The sequence below is a fragment of the Danio rerio genome, chromosome 11 (assembly GCF_049306965.1).
Source record: "Danio rerio strain Tuebingen ecotype United States chromosome 11, GRCz12tu, whole genome shotgun sequence".
In the NCBI taxonomy this organism is placed as follows: domain Eukaryota; kingdom Metazoa; phylum Chordata; class Actinopteri; order Cypriniformes; family Danionidae; genus Danio; species Danio rerio.
This window is the reverse complement of record NC_133186.1, coordinates 35,969,892-35,989,889: the sequence shown is the minus strand read 5'-3', so window position 1 is coordinate 35,989,889 and position 19,998 is coordinate 35,969,892. Positions and strand designations below refer to the sequence as shown.

At 34.9% G+C, this 19,998-nt stretch overlaps 1 protein-coding gene and 1 long non-coding RNA gene across 6 annotated transcripts in view; one reads left to right on the top strand and one right to left on the bottom strand.

Moving 5' to 3' along the window:
• Window positions 1-19,998, bottom strand: part of thsd7bb (thrombospondin, type I, domain containing 7Bb) — a 203,820-nt gene that overhangs the window by 71,954 nt on the left and 111,868 nt on the right. For 3 of the 5 annotated variants that reach the window (XM_073916921.1, XM_068224380.2, XM_073916920.1), the window contains 4 exons: window positions 11,057-11,305; window positions 8,433-8,593; window positions 5,226-5,381; window positions 1,981-2,181 (listed from right to left, as the gene is read on the bottom strand). In XM_073916921.1, coding sequence (XP_073773022.1) covers window positions 1,981-2,181; window positions 5,226-5,381; window positions 8,433-8,593; window positions 11,057-11,305 — 767 coding nt within the window. Of the gene's footprint in view, window positions 1-1,980; window positions 2,182-5,225; window positions 5,382-8,408; window positions 8,594-11,056; window positions 11,306-19,998 lie in introns of all 5 variants that reach the window. The other 2 variants (XM_073916918.1, XM_073916919.1) reach the window with 1 other exon arrangement.
• Window positions 12,353-16,789, top strand: LOC137495486 (uncharacterized). The gene is made up of 7 exons (XR_012387267.1): window positions 12,353-12,899; window positions 13,202-13,257; window positions 13,654-13,707; window positions 13,814-13,935; window positions 14,316-14,430; window positions 15,084-15,189; window positions 16,130-16,789. It is a non-coding gene; the product is annotated as an uncharacterized lncRNA (long non-coding RNA).

Sequence of the window (19,998 nt, the reverse complement as noted above, 5' to 3'; positions counted from 1 at the left end):
CAAGTGCTCACATTTACATTTGCAAGCTCTCGAGTTACGCAACAGATTTACCTTCATACAACATGGAGACAGATGGGATAAAATGCAAGAAGTTTAATAGTTATTAGTAAACAAATCCAAAACACCAGGCTAAATTGTAGTCAAAAGGCTTGCAGGTTCAATGGAACACACAGAGTGTCCACCAAGGCAAACAAGGCAAAAACAGTCTTCCAAAATCAGTAGTCAAAAATAACAGGCTCAAAGGTCATAACAAAAGGCAGATCAAACAGTGAGAAACCACTTGAGTAAGGCAGCAGATACTGGCAATACTTTGCACTGAGTGTTTGGTGTGGCCAGGTTAATATGGCCACCAAACAGGAAGTAACCAACGAAGAACTGGCATTCAGAATTCTGGTGAGGGCTCCCTCTGCTGGCTGGATGAGTGGTTGCCAGTCCTGTTTTTTTACAGTGTGAAAGGAGCTATTGACTAGACTCAAAACTTACCTATATAGGTTGACTTTTAATGCTTAAATTGTATCTGCATTATAGTTGTGTATATTTTTATATTTATTTGTCATGTTGTTTTATTGCTCTTGTTTTTATTGTACGGTGTCCTTGAGTTGCCAGAAAGGTGACTTTAAATAAAATGTATTTTAATATTTTAATAATTAATATATTAACTCCAGCCTTCACTATAACATAGTCCTTTTATAATAAATCGCTTTGCTGCTTAAGAAGCATTCATTCATTAATTCAATTTCTTTTTGGCATAGTCCCTTTATTAATCTGGGGTCGCCACAGCGGAATGAACCACCAACTTATCCAGCAAGTTTTTACACAGCGGATGCCCTTCCAGCTGCAATCCATCTCTGGGAAACATCCACACACATTCGTTCACACCCATACACTACAGACAATTTAACCTACACAATTTACCTGTACTGCATGTCTTTGATCTGTGGGGGAAACCAGATCACCCAGAGGAAACACAAGCAAACGCAGGGAGAACATGCAAACTCCACACAGAAATGCCAACTGACCCAGCCGAAGCTCGAACCAGCGACTTTCTTGCTGTTAAACGACAGCACTACCTACTGTGCCACTGCGTCACCCTTAAGAAACATTAATAATCCTTATTACAGTCAAAAGCCGATAAGAGTAGTGCTGCTTTGTGAATATTCTGAACTTTTCTAAGCAACCCAGGTTCATTCAGAAAATAAAGCCCTATATACATTTCTTGAGAGTGCCAAATACATCCCAGGAGGTACATTTTTTGCAATTTTTGTTTTCACGAATCCACCAGAGGCAGCTGTGTACGCTTTTTCAGATCGCAAATTTCTCTCGTGAGTGCCATTTGCACCTGCTCTTCTCAACTGACTTACTGACTGACTAAATGAGTGATCGACTGACCCACCCACCCCTTCCCTAAACCCAACCAATAGTGTTTTTAAAAGCACTGATTGACCCGCTCACCCACTTCCCTAAACCCAACCAACAGTGTTTTAAAAAGCAATCCAGAAAAAGAAAAGCCCCCTTATTTTAACCGCATTTTCAGATTTTACCACATTATCACCAATTGTTTATTTGTGTATTTTATTTTTTTGGCTTTAGTTTTTCGTTCTTCGCCAGACTCAAACCTCATCGTCACATTCAACTCCTCTCTGCGTCTCAAGTCTACCAATGTATGTGGTGAGCCACTGGACAAACTTGTAAGAGCAGGAAAGCCATCCATATAGAGGTAAGTAGTCAGCTGTCAAGCGTGAAAAGGAACAGCATCATACCGCCCCATAGCGTTCACTTTAAAGACGAAATGCAAATATACGTACTGCTTGCTACATAATTCACAACCTCCAGAAACATATATAGGGCTACATTTCTAGAATGAGTCTATGTTGTTTCCATTATAGTTTGATGAACAGAACAAGATTAATTAAATATAGAAAATTTGGTTCATCATAAATGTATTTAATGTAATGCATTTAAAAGGGAAGATCTGCATACCTGAGGCAGACACACACTCCAGAGTCTGCTCCTGTAATCCTGGGCCACATGATCCGTTTAGAGGAAGACAAGGCCCCAGTGATGCCACTCGCCACAGGAAGCAGACGGGGTCATCGCAGGTCATTGCTTCGCTGACGTGAGGGCAACTGTCAGACTCGACCCAAGACTCCGTAATTACAGAACGACTTCTAATCTTGAAACCTGCGAATGCAAAACATCCATAAGCGATGACTCAAAGCGAAGCAAGCTAAATGCCAACGCTTAAGAAGATACTGCTCCCACATTCTGGCAAAACAAGCTGCGTTAGAGCCAAATATCTTATCCAAATATAGTACAGCAGAGATTAAAATTAGAGAACAACCTACAATTTACTAAATTTCTTAGTCACTGCTTGGTTATATTTGAAGTTATTCTAATAAAAACAAGAGAGCAATTTTTGAAGGGGTTGAAACCAAAATTGAACCTATTTATGTGTGCTAAACATCAATTAAGACAACTTTAGCATCTGCTAGATTTAATTGTAGGGAATAACTGGATCATTTTGAGCTCTTTTCCATTAATTTCATCTTCTGGGTTTAAAATATTTAGGAAATTGCTTCTTAATAAAAAACATTGTAAACACTCATGTTGTTGTTGTTTTCTGTTGTTCGTTTTATTTTTGTTTACACCTTGAAATTGTATTTTCATTGTTTTATAGGCCGGAAATATGTATGATATTTATAATATGTGTGTATATTAGGTTTAAAATGGCTTTAAATGAGCAGATGCTTTGGTAGTCATGGAGGAGTGGAAAGCATAAGATTCTGTGACAGACAAGTCTCCGAGTCTACGTCAAGTATTCTCCAGCCTCCAGGGCCTAGACTGCAGCTCCACACAAGACATTTGACCAGAGGTGAAATGGTCCTGCCAAACTCAGCTTATTTTCTTTTCTTTCACTTTCGTCAATTGGTGAAGTTTGTTCCTCGCCACTGGCTTGCTTGGTTTGGGACTTTTGGAGCTGCGCATCAATGGATTTGCAGCCATTTGGACTTTCAGCAGTGAAAATTGAACCACATTGAACTGAACTAAACTGAACTTCCGTGTTAAGCTGCTTTGACAATCTACATAGTAAAAGTGCTATAGAAATAAACATGACATTTAAAAAAATAATAATAAAAATTAGATACTAAGCTTTCTTATCCTGTGTCCTAATACTTATTTGAAGTAAGCTTTAATTTAGAAAAGATAATTAAATTAGTTGATTGATACCATGGGTCATGGCCATATTGCTAAAATCAAATCAGTAAACATAACTGACGGCATTCAGATGAACAACGTTTCTTTTGCATCATCTCAGAAGTGCATTTCAACTAAGCTTTAAGATTTACACTCATCGGCCGCTTCATTAGGTACACCTTAATGGTACCAGGTTGGACCCCTTTTTGCCCTCAGAACTTTTTTTAATCCTTCGTGGCATAGATTCAACATGGTACTGGAAATATTCCTCAGAGATTTTAGTCCATATTGACATGATAGCTTCATGCACATCCATGATGCGAATCTACCATTCCCCACATCCCAAAGGTGCTCTATTGGATTGTACTCAAAAGGCCTCCACAGTCACCAGATCTCAGTGAACTCATTGTCATGTTGAAGAAACCAGTCTGAGGTGATTCGTGCTTTATGACATGGTGCATTATCCTGCTGGAAGTAGCCATCAGAAGATGGGTACACTGTGGTCATAAAGGAATGGACATGGTCAGCAACAATACTCAGGTAGGCTGCAGTACTGACACAATGCTCAGTTGGTACTAATAAGCCAAAAGTGTGCCAAGAAAATATCCCCCACACCATAACACCACCACCACCAGCCTGAACCGTTGATATAAGACAGGATGAATCCATCCTTTCATGTTATGGACACCAAATTCTGACCCTACCATCCGAATGTTGCAGCAGAAATCAAGACTCATCAGACCAGGCAACGTTTCTCCAATCAAATTGTCCAATTTTGTTGAGCCTGAGCTGACAAGAGTGGCACCTAGTGTGGTCTTCTGCTGCTGTAGCCCCTCTGCCTCAAGGTTGGACTTGTTGTGCATTTAGAGATGCTCTTCGGCATACCTCGGTTGTAACAAGTGTTTTTTTGAGTTACTGTTGCCTTTCTATCAGCTCGAACCAGTCTGGCCATTCTCTTCTGACCTCTGGCATTAGCAATCCTTTCTTACTCACTCTGATGCTCGGTTTGAACTGCAGCAGATCGTCTTGATCATGTCTACATGCCTAAATGCATAGAGTTGCTGCCATGTGATTGGCTGATTAAAAATTTGCATTAACGAGCAGTTTGACAGGTGTACCTAATAAAGTGGCCGGTGAGTGCATATTCATATGGCTTTTCTTCTTTCAAATATTGACAGCTTTGGATATTCAATCAGGATTGCAGCAAATGTCTTGCCAGGTAGATCAGTATAGGCTACAGTTCAAATGTTAAAAATTCAAATGGCTGGATCTTTTAACAAATTTTCCACTATTAACATTTCTATTCATTCGTTAATTATAATGTCAGCATATTTTTTGTCATTTAAAACTCGTTTTTCTTTTTAATCTACTTTCGGTGAACAATATTCATCAATGATATTAACACTGGTTTATAATGGATTGTTCACAAGTAGTGTTGTCACAAGTATGAACTTCAACAAGTCTGTACTAAAAGTACAAAAATGAACACTTAATTGTCCATTGTGTTCACCGTCTGAAACCTGTGATGTGCTGAAGTCATTCAAAGCAAGGGCTCCCACACTTCCAATTCATTTTTGATTAGCTGTAACCTTCAAAGAAAAGAGTTGTAATCTTTCTTTGTGTTAAATCGTTGCTGTTTTTTTCATTGTGTCCAATTGCAATTTCAACAAAATAAAGTAGTTTATGTTCAAGTGCCTATTTTGTAAAACACTGTTCTGCTGGCATGACAGATCCACAACTAATATTCCCTATTATTCATCACAAATCAAGTGTTCATAAATTGTGCTCCAAGCTTCATCTCCAATGTACGAATGTTCATTATAGAAGCAGAGAGAATTAACAGAAAAAAAAACATCAATAAAACTTGCTATAGTGAGTTATAGTCAAAAAAAAAATGTGCACCTCTGAGATTTGCACACTTTTTACAGTACAGAGAGGAGAAACCAAGGACGCAGGGTGTGAATCTGAGTGTGTGTGATTCAGATTTGGATGTGTGCAATCTAGTTTTATGGGGTGTTTTCGTCTCTCACCTCTTCTCCCCTGAGGCTCCAAACAGTTGTCATGGAGACAGGGCCCCCAGGGCGACCAAGGCGTGAGGGGACAATGTTTCTGACAGGGAATGAAGCAAAACTCAGCCAATGGCGGCAAAGGCCCTGTGCACAAGTTCTTCCCAACAGGCCGACTGGCTAATAATGTAAAACACAGAGAGAGACACTTCCATAAAAAGTCAGTTTAGTTTCAAAACTGTATGAAAGGCATTTATTTGGAGACCAACCAAAAAATAAATGTAATTCAAATCCGCCTTTCTCGCTGTGTGGCCAGAGATTACCATTTAAATCAAAAAACAGAAATGCAAAAGAAAGTAAATCTTCCCCTTAGTGTTCTGCCCTGAGTCTCAACCTTTATGAAGGATTTTAAAAAATGACAGCAATCTACAAAATATATATATTTTTCTCTCCAGTGTTTATGCTGTTAATGCTCTTGTTTGAGTTAATCACATTTGCTTGTTGTACTGGGAGATCCAAAATCAGAAGGTCTTCTTAAGTATCGCTTTTGATGAAATTGAATCTCATAACTGACTTTGATAAACGACAATATTTGACTCTTTCCAGGATCAACCGATTTATCAGTTAATGGATGTGCGTTGATGGTAATAATGCTGTAAATGGGGTAGTAAAAGGGCAGAACATTTCCAGTAAACTACTGGAAGCTTTCCACACAAACCTCATGTAGGAAATTTACGGGAATTTACGGGAATTAGTTAGAAATTTGGGCAAATTTATTTAACCCTCTACTGCTCTGTGTCACCATATGGCAACAGAATACTCATATTAATTTCCCTGACACTTTCTTAAAGACCAACATTATTATTATTATTATTTTTTGTTGTTGTTGGAAAGAGAAGACCTTAGTGTAGCCAATGATGTGCTTTGATTAAGTCACATGACATGCAGTGTTTTCACCATGTTCTATGGTACGTGAAAGAAGAAAAGGACAGAACTGGCTCTTCCTACAGATGAAAGTGAGGATGAGATGGGTTTCAGCGACCATGAGAAGGATGCAGACTGGACATTTGATAGAGACAGTTCAGGTAAGTTAGCTCAGAGGCAGATAAGAAAATAATAAATGAAAGCATGAAGATGAGTTGTTAGAAAGCATGTATAAGGTGTCATTTATAAGTTCTGTGTTAAAGCTTATAATGCTGCAACACCAATTAAATCATTTCAAACAACAAAATATTTAATTAAGGAAAGTTTTAAATTTGAAATGTCTAAGTTAGATCCATTGTTAGACGTTGCCATATGGCGACATTTCATAAAGTACCTAAAAAAAGAATTCAATTTTTTTCTTTTACACCTCTTCAATTTAAGAAATGAAAAACAGTCAAATATATATTTTTAATAGATTTATCATAATGCATGCGATATTTGGTTAAAGCTAACGTGAAGTGCTTTGAAACATGCCTTTTTATTCCAAGTTTGATATAATCTCAAATGAAAAATATAGAGAGGGTGGAACAGAGTAACTCCTCCCCATTTAAAAAAAAAAAAAAAAAAAAAACAGCCAATAGCATTTCATTTTATCACACCTCTGCCAGTGAGAGCAGTTGAGCTCAAGCCCATCAAATGAAAAGTGTCTTAACGGGGGCGGGATATATCAGATGCTAGAAAGTATTTGATTGGTCAAGTTTTGATGAGAAAATGTAGTATAAGCTGTTGTGGAAAAAAGCATTGATCATTTAGGTGGAAGTGACAAACTGCAAGCTTTACATGTTTACATTTGTTTTATATCTTCTAAACGTGAACTGTGTCACTGTTCTGGAGCTCACCAGCTAATGGATATCTTTAAAACTAACAGACTAAAACTATCATTTAAAAAAATATTTTAATTTTAACTGGACCTTTAAATATCATATTCAAACAAAAATATAAACATTCTGTTTGGTCATAAGCTATTGATAAGCTGAAAATCTGTATACAGATTTTAAAAAATCCACAGTTGTAAGCTAATATGAATGCAAACTACAGAATCTCACTTGAAATAAAATTTATTTTCCCAAGATACATCAAATATTAATAATAATAATAACAATAAAATTAGCAAGTCGGGGGCGTCATAGTTGCCTCACAGCAAAAAGGTCGCTGGTTCGAGCCTCAGCTGGGTCAGTTGGCATTTCTGTGTGGAGTTTGCATGTTCTCCCTGTGTCCACGTGGGATTCCTTCGGGAAAAGGATGTCTTTTGGACGGTTTCCCCACAGTCCAAAAGACATGCCGAAAAGGTGAAATGAATAAACTAAATTGGCTGTAGTGTATGTGTGTGAATGCAAGAGAGTATGGGTGTTTCCCAGTGATGGGTTGCAGCTGGGAGGGCATCTGCTTTGTAAAACAAATGCTGGATAAGTTGGCGGTTCATTCCACTGAGTTGAAAGAAATTGAATGAATGAATGAATGAATGAATGTATAGTAAGTCATTTTAATTACAAATGGCGTCTTTCTGGACACCCAACATGCAACATAATGTTTATAATAACAAACATACTGTTTATGTATAAATATCAAAATTATTGAATGAAACGAAATGAAATGTGGTTGTATTAACCAACATTATCCTGTAAGATTTACTTCAACTATATACAATTACAGTCTCTGTTATAGGATAATGTCCATTTATTTATTTATTTTGTTTTGTAAATTTCCAGTTTTCTCCCTTTAATAAACTCCATTCATTCATTCATTCATTCATTCATTCATTCATTCATTCATTCATTCATTCATTTTCTTTTCGGCTTAGCCCCTTTATTAATCAGGATGCCCTTCAAGCTGCAGCCCATCACTGGGAAACACCTACACACTGCCATTCACACACATACACTACAGACAATTTAGCCTACCCAATTCACCTGTACCACATGTCTTTGGACTTGGAAACTGGAGCCCCCAGAGGAAACCCACGCCAACACGGGAAGAACATGCAAACTCCACACAGAAATGCCAACTGACCCAGCCGAGGCTCAAACCAGCAACCTTCTTGCTGTGAGGCGAGAGCGCTAACCAGTGCGCCACCATGACGCCACTGATTTGCAATTATTATTGTTATTATTATTATTTGAGAAGATTTGATATTTTTAGGGTAAATAAATTTTATTTAAAGTGAACTTCTGTACTTTTATTTTGACTTTTTAAAAAAAAGTCAGTCACTTGCTAATAACCCACGTTTATCGAAACCAGTGTTCTTACTATGAGAAGGCACTGTGTTGTCCTGAATCTGGACACAATACGCCTCTCGGGTCCTCATGCCACCTCCACACAGGACACTGGTATTGGTACGGCGATGGTCCTGCTGACTCAAAAGCGGAGTCACCTGGCACGGGTTCCAGCTGGTGACTCTCCACTCATACCTGTTAACAGCCAATACAAATACAAAAGCAGACTTAAGATTTAAGGAGACAAGTTAAAGGAATAGCTCGACTAAAAATGAAAATATTTTCATCATTTACTCTCCCTTAAATATGTTCCACACTATTCCTTCATGTTACCCCAACACAACAAGGTTAATGTAATAGTTTTTGCAACATAAAACAATTAAGTAGTCCCTTAAAAAAAACATAGGAATTGACTTGTTTCAACTCATTTTAAATAAGTAGTTTGAACAAGCAGCAAAAGTCATTTTCTAAGTGCTGTTTGAGTTTCTTCTGCTGAACACAAAATAAAATCGTTTAAAGAAAGCAGGAATACTGTGACCATTGGCTTCCATACTATTTGTTTTTCCTATTATGAAAGTCAACAGTTGCTGCTTTCTTCAAAACATCTTCTATTGTGTTTACCAGAATAATGAAATGTACAAAGGTCTGAAACCACTTGAGGGTGAGTAAATAGTGAGTACATTTTCATTTTTGGGTCAACTATACTTTTAATTCAGTCTTAAGGAAACTAATATTGTAAGGAAGGAAATTTCTAGGCTCTTGGTTTTATTCATTACATCTTGATTGGATGAACGCGGAATGTTACAGTTTTTCTCATTCGTGTTGGTGCATTTCTCACATCACTATTTACTTTTGCACAACAGTTAATGCATTTCTCAAAACAATTAGCACAAACTGCAAAACCTAGTTGATAACCTGCAAAAGTGTGTGACTTGCTCAAGATGGATAGCTCATTCCTCAAAAGCAAGTATCACTGAGGAAGTGTCAGTGTCATCAAGATGAAAAGTCCTGACACCGTTGTTTATGCACAAGATAGTCAAATGGCTTTATCATGTTTTTATTATGACAGTTCACTCTATTTGCACAGCCATTTGAAAACTACAGTAAAGTTAGACATCACTGCATTTAGTGAGGTATCTGAGTACAAGACACTGAAAATGTATGTTTCACTTTTTTTACTGCATTTGCTCTTTACAATTCTAATTTATTCACAGTATTGTGGAAAATAATAAATACACCCTTATTTACAACAAACATAAACTCCCTTTGGGTAGAGCTGTGCACAACTGTAAACAATACTGCAGTACATACTGGAACTGATCCTACAACATACACAGGTCTGTAAATCATTCATAAAATTGTTCAATTTAAAAGACATTTTCAGGGGGAAAAAAATATTTAATTTTTTTTTTTTTACAAAATTTGCTTGACAGATTTTGACAACTAGTTCAACATTTTTGCATGTGATGACTCAAGTATTGAAATGAGGACTATTCGTTTTATATGGAATGACTATTCAGCAATCACAAGTTCAGTTAAATTTGACTGATATGACATGAGCAAATAATAAATGTTATAAAACAGCAGAGTTGTATGAAAGCAATTGATGCATGTCCAAAGCATTAGCAATTTGTGAGAAGAAATGAGAAACTGCTACTATGAGGTGCACAAATCACTAATTGTTCTGAGAAATGCAATAATTGTTGTGCAAATGTAAATAGTGCTGTGAGAAATGCACCATGAGTGACTGAGAAAAAACTGTAATTGTAAAATAAATATAAAAAAACTGAAATTGAATTTGATATCAAAAAAGAGTATTGCTTTAATTATAAATTAGCAACAAAAAAATCACGATTTATAGTAATTAGTATTTATTGTATAGTGTTTTATTCTGTCAACTACTGATTTTTATTCTGACCAAATATCTATTTTCTGTCAGATTTTATTTTATTAGAACAAAATTATAGAAGAGCTAAAACATATTAAAATATAATATTATATTATAATAATAATAACCTAATAAACATTTACACAAATGAACCCCACAAAATCCACAAAACTGTCAAGTGGTGTCTTCATTTTTGTCTAAAGCTGTACAACTGCCCCCCTCTGATGAAGCATTTAATGGCGTGAGATCAGCCACTAGCAAACCACAATAATATAATAATCCAATCAATTCCCAACAGACAAAAATAAGTCCCGCCCCACATTACTTCAGTTCAGGAAAATGTTGGTTAGCGAGAATTATTTCAATTATTTATTACATTTCCCATTTATTGTATTTTATACCCCCACACCAACCCTAAACCCAATCGTCAGAGTAATGTAAAAATATAAATGATTGTTATACAGTGTCATAAAAAATGCTGCTCTATTAATGTGCATATCGCACTTCCGACCGGCTGCATATCTGATCTAGACTTTACTGAAGATAAAGTCATTCATGCTGACTTTCAGTGAACTGATCATTAAATGTCAAAAACAGAAGTCCACCATTTGACTTGAAGCTTGAAGCATCTGATAAATGAATATGAGGTCAACATTTTTCATAATTATTCATAACAACATGCATTTAGAAAACTCATGGGGTAAATTCTAACATCTTGCCAACATTTGAAAAGATTTGCCTGCACAGTTCTGGCAGCGCAGTCTCTTCACCTTGGGCACAGCGGTAGTGCGTCTTCCAAAATATTACAGTTTGCTTTTTCCTCCAGGACGGGGCACGGCTCTGCTCCACCAATGGCTGCTTGTATGAGGCTGCGGCTCCTGTGCCTGAAGCCCGGCGAAGGGTCAGATGTGCGGCAGGTCTTTGAACACAGACTCCACTGAGACCAATCAGACACTTTACAGTCTCTGGGCATCACGCACGAGCGAAAGTTCACTGCGCTGTTATCATGGTCACAAAGGCTGGAGGTGAGAGGGAGATTTACAGTGTCATCATTTTTACCACATTTTTATGATTGTAAAATGAAGAATGGTTATGCTGTAAAAAGATGATTGATATTCTGCGGCCATCTGCTACACATTTGTTTTATGGGTAACCTGGTGGGTGGGTGGTAGATAGATAGATAGATAGATAGATAGATAGATAGATAGATAGATAGATAGATAGATAGATAGATAGATAGATAGATAGATAGATAGATAGATACACTGTAAACGATTTCTGTTGTTTTCACAGTATTATACTGCATTTCTCAACAGTTTTTTACTGTATAAGCTGTGCACAGTGTGTTACTGTATATATTGTTGTTTTCACAGTAAAATAATGTATTTTCAACTTTTCTATACTGTGAACATGGTTAACAGTATGTTACTGTAGATTTTATAATGAATTTTGGGGAAAAATCCGTTACTGTACATCTAAATACAGTACTGCAAAGGACCAAGAACAACTCCACACACACTATATATTATGATTATTATGTTTATTTATGTTTATTTATTTTTAGACAAATTATTTTGTGAAGTAAATAACCTAACCAGTTTCTTCAGACTGTTCAGTGCATTAAACTGTCCCCTGGTTTTCCATTTTTGGGTGCACTTTATAAGGCAACATGGAAATATTAAATAATATTTAATAAACATAACTTTGCGCTAAACCAAAACGTAAATTGGAACAAAAATAAATTGATTCACGTAACCAAAGACTGTTAAACAAACAAAATGATTTCAAAGTCAGCTTAAATGTCAGCGTGACCAACCTGCTTTAGACGGATTCAAGAATATTGGGCGCCCATATTGGCCACCGTAGAGGTCACATATCTCCGCATTTTCAAAACAACATTTTAAAATACACACTATCTTAATAAATAAACCACAGAATTGAGTTTAAAACAACTACATTCTCGCATGAAAAACGGTTAAAACTTTATTTCATAACACATTTATTATCTAGTCATCGAAGACAGGGCATGTCTCAATAATGTCTAGGCCGATTAAAGCATGAGGTTTGCCGGATACATGAGTGATGGAGCGCCGTCAACCCCTGGAGGTCAGAATCTCCCCTATCGGCAAAGCACACTTAAAATTAGACATGATATCTAAAAACAAACCACAGATTTGAGTTTGGAAGAACTACATTCTCGCATGAAAAACTGTTAAAACTTCATTTCGTGACATATTAAACGCAATATTTATGATATGATCTGGCTTTTCTCATCCGCCATTATATTTGCTTGTTGGTTCGGTTCAGCACACAAACGACACCGAATCGGATTGAACCGTTTGCTCGGGAATTATTTTATCACACGTGTTCACAAGCACATTCAGCAATATGTGTATAAATGTGTGTGGCCGAGCAGTATAACGAAATAGTAATGATTCATTGTTGTGTCTTACAATAATATACAAAAAGGAATCGGTTTTAGGCGGATTCGACTCTTTACTGTTCTAAGGAGCCGATTCATAAAGCCGAGCCGACTCGATTTGACCAGGCAAGCAACGGCTCTTCTAATTTGAAATCCACCTGTCGCCTTTTCTTCCAGTGAATTCATCCTCGGTAAGTGTTTAAAAGTCAAATTCTGTTCGTTAAAGGATTGTTTTGTGTTTATTTCCGTGTAGTGTGTGTGTGTAATTTAAAATAATTAACCAAGTTACTTTAGTTGTACTGTAAGTTAACGTTAGGTACTTATGTCACGTTATTCGACGCCAGACCGTGTTTGTAGTGTTTGCGAGGTATTAGATAAGGTAATTACAGTGAGTTTATCTTGAGTGAGTTTTTGACCATAGTAACGTTAAGTTTCCTGAAAAAAACGTAACTTTTACTTTGGGTTATCTGCATTAATGAATTCTCTATTTCAGCACAACACTGAGATGAAGGCAAAGTCACCATGAAAAGTTAAACGTTTAACATTAAGGTAAGCTCTGGTCTTCATGTGGTCATTATGACCAAGTTATCATTATGGTTAAATTTGTAAACTGTAAGTTAGTTATTCAAACTAAACTCACAATGAAACAAGTCTGTTTTATTAAATTGAGCTGATAATAAAATTCAGTTTATGTCTTTTAAGCTAACGTTAATATTAACATAATACATATTAATTGTCTATTTCTCACTGGTTAATGAGCTTATTGTATAACGTTATTGTGTCATTAATTGTACATTTTATTTTTGGTGTTCAGGTGTAGGGAATGATTTGTATACAAATTTATTTGAACCCCATACAGATTTGTATGGTTGTACCATAGATTTAGATTATTAAATGTTAAGTCTTATTTTACTCTTATTATATTTATCTTTTTTGCAACTACAGAAATTGATGCTGAAAAACTGATGCTACCAATCTCTCCTCACTTGATTATTCAAGGTAATGTTGATGTCTTCCTCATTTTGATTAGATTTTGAAATGTCAAGTTGTTCACAGATTTGTTGTGAGGAGTTTCATGTACAACCTCTTTTTCTTCTTCTTCCAGTAGCGACGCAGTGGCACAGTAGCTAGTGCTGTCGCCTCACAGCAAGAAGGTTGCTGGTTCGAGCCTCGGCTGGGTCAGTTGGCTGAATACAATGGCATAATGATTCTGCTTGCTCACAGGAGGTACTTGATTTAGTTTTCCTCAAGCGATACATCAGTTTTTATGAGTAATGCGTGACACTTGAATTGAAGGGACAGTTCACCCAAAAATGAAAATAATAGCATCTTTGGCATCCTCCACTTGTTTCAAAATAGTTAGATTTTTTTTTGTTCCATTGAACACAAACTCATATATTTTTTTAAAGAAATTTTGTTCAAATATGGATGTCAATAGTTTCTGGTTTCTAACATTCTTCAAAATATCTGCTTTAGTGTTCAACAGAAATTTAAATGGATTTAAAACACATGTAGTAATGGTGGCAGAAAAGTAAACTATCCTTTTAAATATTTTATTCTGAGACTTATTTATATGTGTCTTGTCTTTTGCCATATTGTCTTTCTAGCTCAGATTGTGATGGACCTGGAATGTGACACCAGTTACTCTTAAGTCAAGAACCAAATAAAGCACAGATGTGGAGGGATCTGCAACTAAACTAACTGGAGGAAAGGAACCTTTAGGTAAAAACACCTGCTTTATTTAGATCTGAAGTATTTTATTTGGCATAGAGTATTATTTTTTTTATTCTTATTCTAATTTTATGTTATGTATATACTGAATATAAGTCATTTAAATTTCACAAATGATTGAATAAAAAATATCATCTAGATGTCTTATTTTTTATTGTCTTAAACATTGGTGCTCAACCCTGTTCCTGGAGATCGACCTTTCTGCAGAGTTTAGCTCCAACCCTGATCAAACGCAACTAAACAAACTAAATAGTATCTGAAGGAGCACTTGGTAAATAAAGACAGGTGTTCTTGATCAAGGTTGCAGGTAAGCTCTGCGGAAAGGTAGATCTCCAGGAACAGGGTTGAGCACCCCTGATCTAAAAGCTCAAAAATGCTGTTTCAGAGGTGAGGTTGGATGTAGTTCAGAAATAGATTCATTAGGATCAATGCTTAAAGTAAATGTTTACTTCTCTCTGTAGACCAAACATGCTTAGTATCCCTCACATTTTAATAAATTATTTATTTTGGTTACTTTTACATCTATATATGGGTAAGCAAGTATTTAATAAATAAAATTATTTTAAACCACTTAACCAAATGACTCTATTACCCTAGCTTCTGGGAAAAAAACATGTAAAATAACAGATTTTTTTTTTTTACAGTGTGGGTGAACATACTACCTTGATGTCCAACAAAGACTGCACAAGAGCTCATTTGATGGCACATATTCTGTCCTGTCTACATCTCTGACGAAGTGCTTCGACATCAGTGAGTAATAAATCTTCATATTATCATGCATTCAGGATTTCTGTAAGCCTATCTTTAATGTTAGTTTGTAATCAGCAGTGACTTTTAAAATTTGGTATTTAAATTATTCTTAACGTTTTACTGATGCTGTGCACAGTAACGTCTTGATGATTTAATTTGAGGAAATGTCACTGGAGAGGTGTAATAATATTTATTTGTCTCACTGACATATTGAAATACAGTAATACGAATTGACCGCAAAATATTATCACAAACATTTCATGAAGGAGACTGCTTGACTACTCTTCAGTTCTCTGCTCAACTTTAACACATTTGATCGTGTTGCTGTGCCTTTCGGCAGATTTTGCCAAAAATGAATGCTTAGTGATTACTTTGTTTTATGCGAACCAAATGTCAGAAACTTATCATTAGCATTATTTTTTTTTAAATCACCCATGGCTTTCATGTTCTCTAACGTAATCTTGTCTGTAAGTTAGAAGTAGATTTTCACATGTTAAAAGCTTAAAAGTACTTGATTAACATTAGTCACGTTAAATTAATTATTTTATTTATTTATTTATTTATTTATTTATTTTTAATATGTAGCCTCTTAAGGTCAGAATGAACTGTGTTCACCCCTCTTAAATTCGTGAAAGCGCTAGTGTGGTCATGGAATCATATATTCATGCTATACAGAGTCAGACATTAAGTTAAGATGAGACTTTATTTTTTACATACCTGTGTGGACACTTGACTAGTGTTGACTTGACTGATCTTTTCCCCATTAACGTTAGTGTAATTGTAAATAGACAACAATCTGTATTTTGCCAACAAAAACGATAAAAAACAGTGTTTTATATATATAAAACAGCAGTGCGGTGTTTGGTTTCTGAATGAATGAAATAATTTGAGGCATGATTAGTTTTTACTCCAGTGATTGATTTGCTTGTCATTTTTGCAGGATCATCAGAAGTGCTCCTGCCCTTTTTCACTGTCCCTTTTCCACAACATTATTTGGCCTTCATCATTTCGTGTCTTGTAGCAGTATTTTCATCTGTTTTTAAAATTGTAATACTTTTTGATGCATTAATTGTTGACTGGTTTTACTGATCAATTTTTCATTAGTGTTCTGTTGCTGTGTTATATTGAATAATTGCTACTGTTTCAGTAGGGTTTACACAATAAACTTTTATTGTGAAGTTAAAGTTTCAGTTTCTTTATTTTTCTTGTATTTCTTGAACAGTTAAAATAACATTTGTGCAATTTTTGAACTTTTTTTGCTCATTATAAAGTAGCACTGTTAAATACAATAAAATAACATTTAATAACTGTAAAATACTATACAGTAATAATGAAAGTAACGTTAAAATACCGTAGTTCTGCATGGTAAAAATGTACAGTAAAATACTGTTTTCAGTTTTGCAGTATGTGTATCACTACTGTAATTGGTGTTACAGTATAAAAAGAAAACAGTAAAATGATGTATTACATTTTACAGTAATTCTAATACTAAAGTAATTAGTATTACAGTAATGTTACTGTTTTATGAAATACAGCAGCTACTGGATAATTGTTGCCAGTAACTTACTGTTAATTTAACAAGAAATCGTTTACAGTGTAGATAGATAGATAGATAGATAGATATATAGATAGATAGATAGACAGACAGACAGACAGACAGACAGACAGACAGACAGACATACAGACAGACAGACAGACAGACAGACAGACAGACAGACAGACATACAGACAGACAGACAGACAGACAGACAGACAGACAGACAGACAGACAGACAGACAGACAGACAGACATACAGACAGACAGACAGACAGACAGACAGACAGACAGACAGCCAAACAGACAGACAGACAGACAGACAAACAGACAAGTATTCAACATGTCATGTTATTTCCTGAGAACAATATTTCATCTTCATCTTTCTGATAATGTTGGACTGAAGCAGCTAATATTCATTTACAATGACGAAGGGCAGAGGGTTGCTGAAAAACTACTAAGAGATTTCAGCTTCTGTCTGGGCTTTCACTGACTTTCTACACCTCCCTTTCTTCATGTGTTCAATATTTTTTCTGTCGTTTCATTTTATTACACAACTTCATTTGTAAACTATTTAGATTTTTCTTTGCATGTTGATTTCTTTGGTTGTTCAACAGCGCCTTTAGAAATATGCTTTATGAGAAAAATGGTGGTGTTGATTACTTGAAAAATTGTGTTGGTTTGTTGGTTGGTTGGTTGGTTGGTTGGTTGGTTGGTTGGTTTGTTGGTTGGTTGGTTGGTGGATGGATGGATGGATGGGTGGGTGGTGAAAGGGAGGGACGACAGGAACGAAGGATGGATGGATGGTTGGATAGATAGATAGAAAAATGTAATATAAAAAGTTACAGTTTAAAGATTTTAAATGTCATGTTTTTGGACATATTCATACAAGTCTTTAACTTAAAAAAATTTAGGAAACCCTGATTTATAATTATTTGTTCTGACCAATTGTCATTTTCTAAAAAAAAAATAATAATAAATAAGTATTTTTAAAATATTTCCCAAATGATGTTTAACAGAGCTAGGAAATTTTCTTAGTATGTCTGATAATATTTTTCTTCTGGAGAAAGTCTTATTTGTTACATTTCAGTTAGAATAAAAATATATATATTTAAAAAAAAAATTTAAACACCATCTTAAAGTCAAAATTATTAGCCCTTTAAGCAATTTTTTCTGATAGTTTACAGAACAAACCATCATTATACAATAACTTGCCTAATTACCCTATCCTGCCCAGTTAATCTAATTACCCAAGTTAAGCCTTTAAATGTCACTTTAAGCTGTATAGAGTTGTTTAGAAAAATATCTAGTTAAATATTATTAACTGTTATCATGGCAAATATAAAATAAATCAGTTATTAGAAATTAGTTATTAAAACTATTATGTTTAGAAATGTATTGAAAAAATCTTCTCTCCGTTAAACAGAAATTGGAGAAAAAATAAATAGGTGAGCTAATAATTCTGACTTCAACTGTAAATACAGAACATACTGTATACATATACATATAGTACATGTAGAGTACATACATACATACATACATACATATATACATACATACATACAATCATACATATAAATACAGTGCATTTACACACACACACACACACACACACACACACACACATACATACAGTACATACATGCATATATACATACATACATACATACATACATACATATAAATACAGTGCATATATATACACACACACATACATACAGTACATACATGCATACATACATACATACATACATACATACATACATACATACATTAATATGTTATTATATAATATATATTAAATGAATTACGGTCAACAGATTACAATTATAAAAACAGTTTACTTAGTTTTTAAAGCTTTTTATGTTTTTTTTTTTTTTTTTTTTTGCCAACAAAAAGAAGTTTTCATCTGCCTGCTCTGAAGCTGTTGGCATGCATTTAGCCTCTGGCTACCATAACAAAAAAGGTAGCAACATAAACAGAACATTTTTCAAGCTGTCTCTTGAACTCTCCAAGGCTTTAACGTTGCTGCTGATTCTCACTGAATATATTGGCATACAAAACTAGCTAAAGCAAACTATGAAATCCTGAGAGAGAGAGGGATGGGGTGGTCTGTGGGTGTTCAATTTATTCAGAAGTTTAGTCTGGCTTAATACAAATGCAAAAAAAAAAAAAAAGTTTGCAAAACACCAGGGAAATCTTGTAATCTGCAGACAAAAAAAAATAATTTATGGTAATTCATTATACCGTGCATAAACAAGCGGTTCGAATAAAGACTGGCATTAGCATTGTATTGTTGGTAACAATCTTAATGTTTGCAGCACAGCATAAACAACAAAAGACTGATTGTAAAGCATGCTTGTTTATCCACTGAATTGGCATTTGATAAATATTAGTTGTAAAAAAATGAATGATTAAAATGATTAATGATTAAAAAGATACAAGTTAGAAAGTCAAAAGTTTAAGACACAATCTATGATGTTGGCTTGACAGAGTCTAGCCTAAAACTGAAAAAAAGACATTTCAGCCTGTTTTTAGCTTTACCACAGTTTTTCTACTGTTCTAAATTTTAGTTTTCTCATAACATGTTGCTAACTTGTAATTAACATGTTTGTTCATTTACAGTGCATGTTTTAATAACTGAATTAGCTTGTTAGGAAGATTATGTTGATAGCTTGTACAAAGGTTACCATATTGTTAGCATAAATTAATATTTTGCTAAAATGAATTCACTTTTTGCTAAACGTTTCTAGCACAGTTCACACATCATTAGCATGAATTAGCAATTTGTTAGTAACAGTTAACATGAAAAAAACATGTTGTTAGCATAACTATGAAACTAAAGTGACCTGACATAGTATTTTCATGTTTCTACCACAGCTAGCATATTGTTGGTGTAAACTGTTGGTAGCATGAAGATTACATTGTTGGTACGTTTCTAGCATGGTTACCACAAAAATAACAAAACATATTACTAACATGTGTTTAAAACTTTACATGTTTGAACACACTATTAGCTTGTTTGGTAGCATTTAACTCATTGTTAATGTTTACCATGAAACTACCGTGATTAAACAAGATGTTAGCATAGGCTGGTTTTCGTAATGACAGATAGCTAGACAGAGAGATAAAGGTACGGTTTAATGTTTAAGAGTTTTTACACCTTCAATGCAAGTCTGTTATTTTTTCTTTGATTTGATTGTCTTAAAATGTTTGAAAAAATATTGTATAAATACCAATAGTAGCCTGAATTTTTCCAAATTCCCACCAAATTT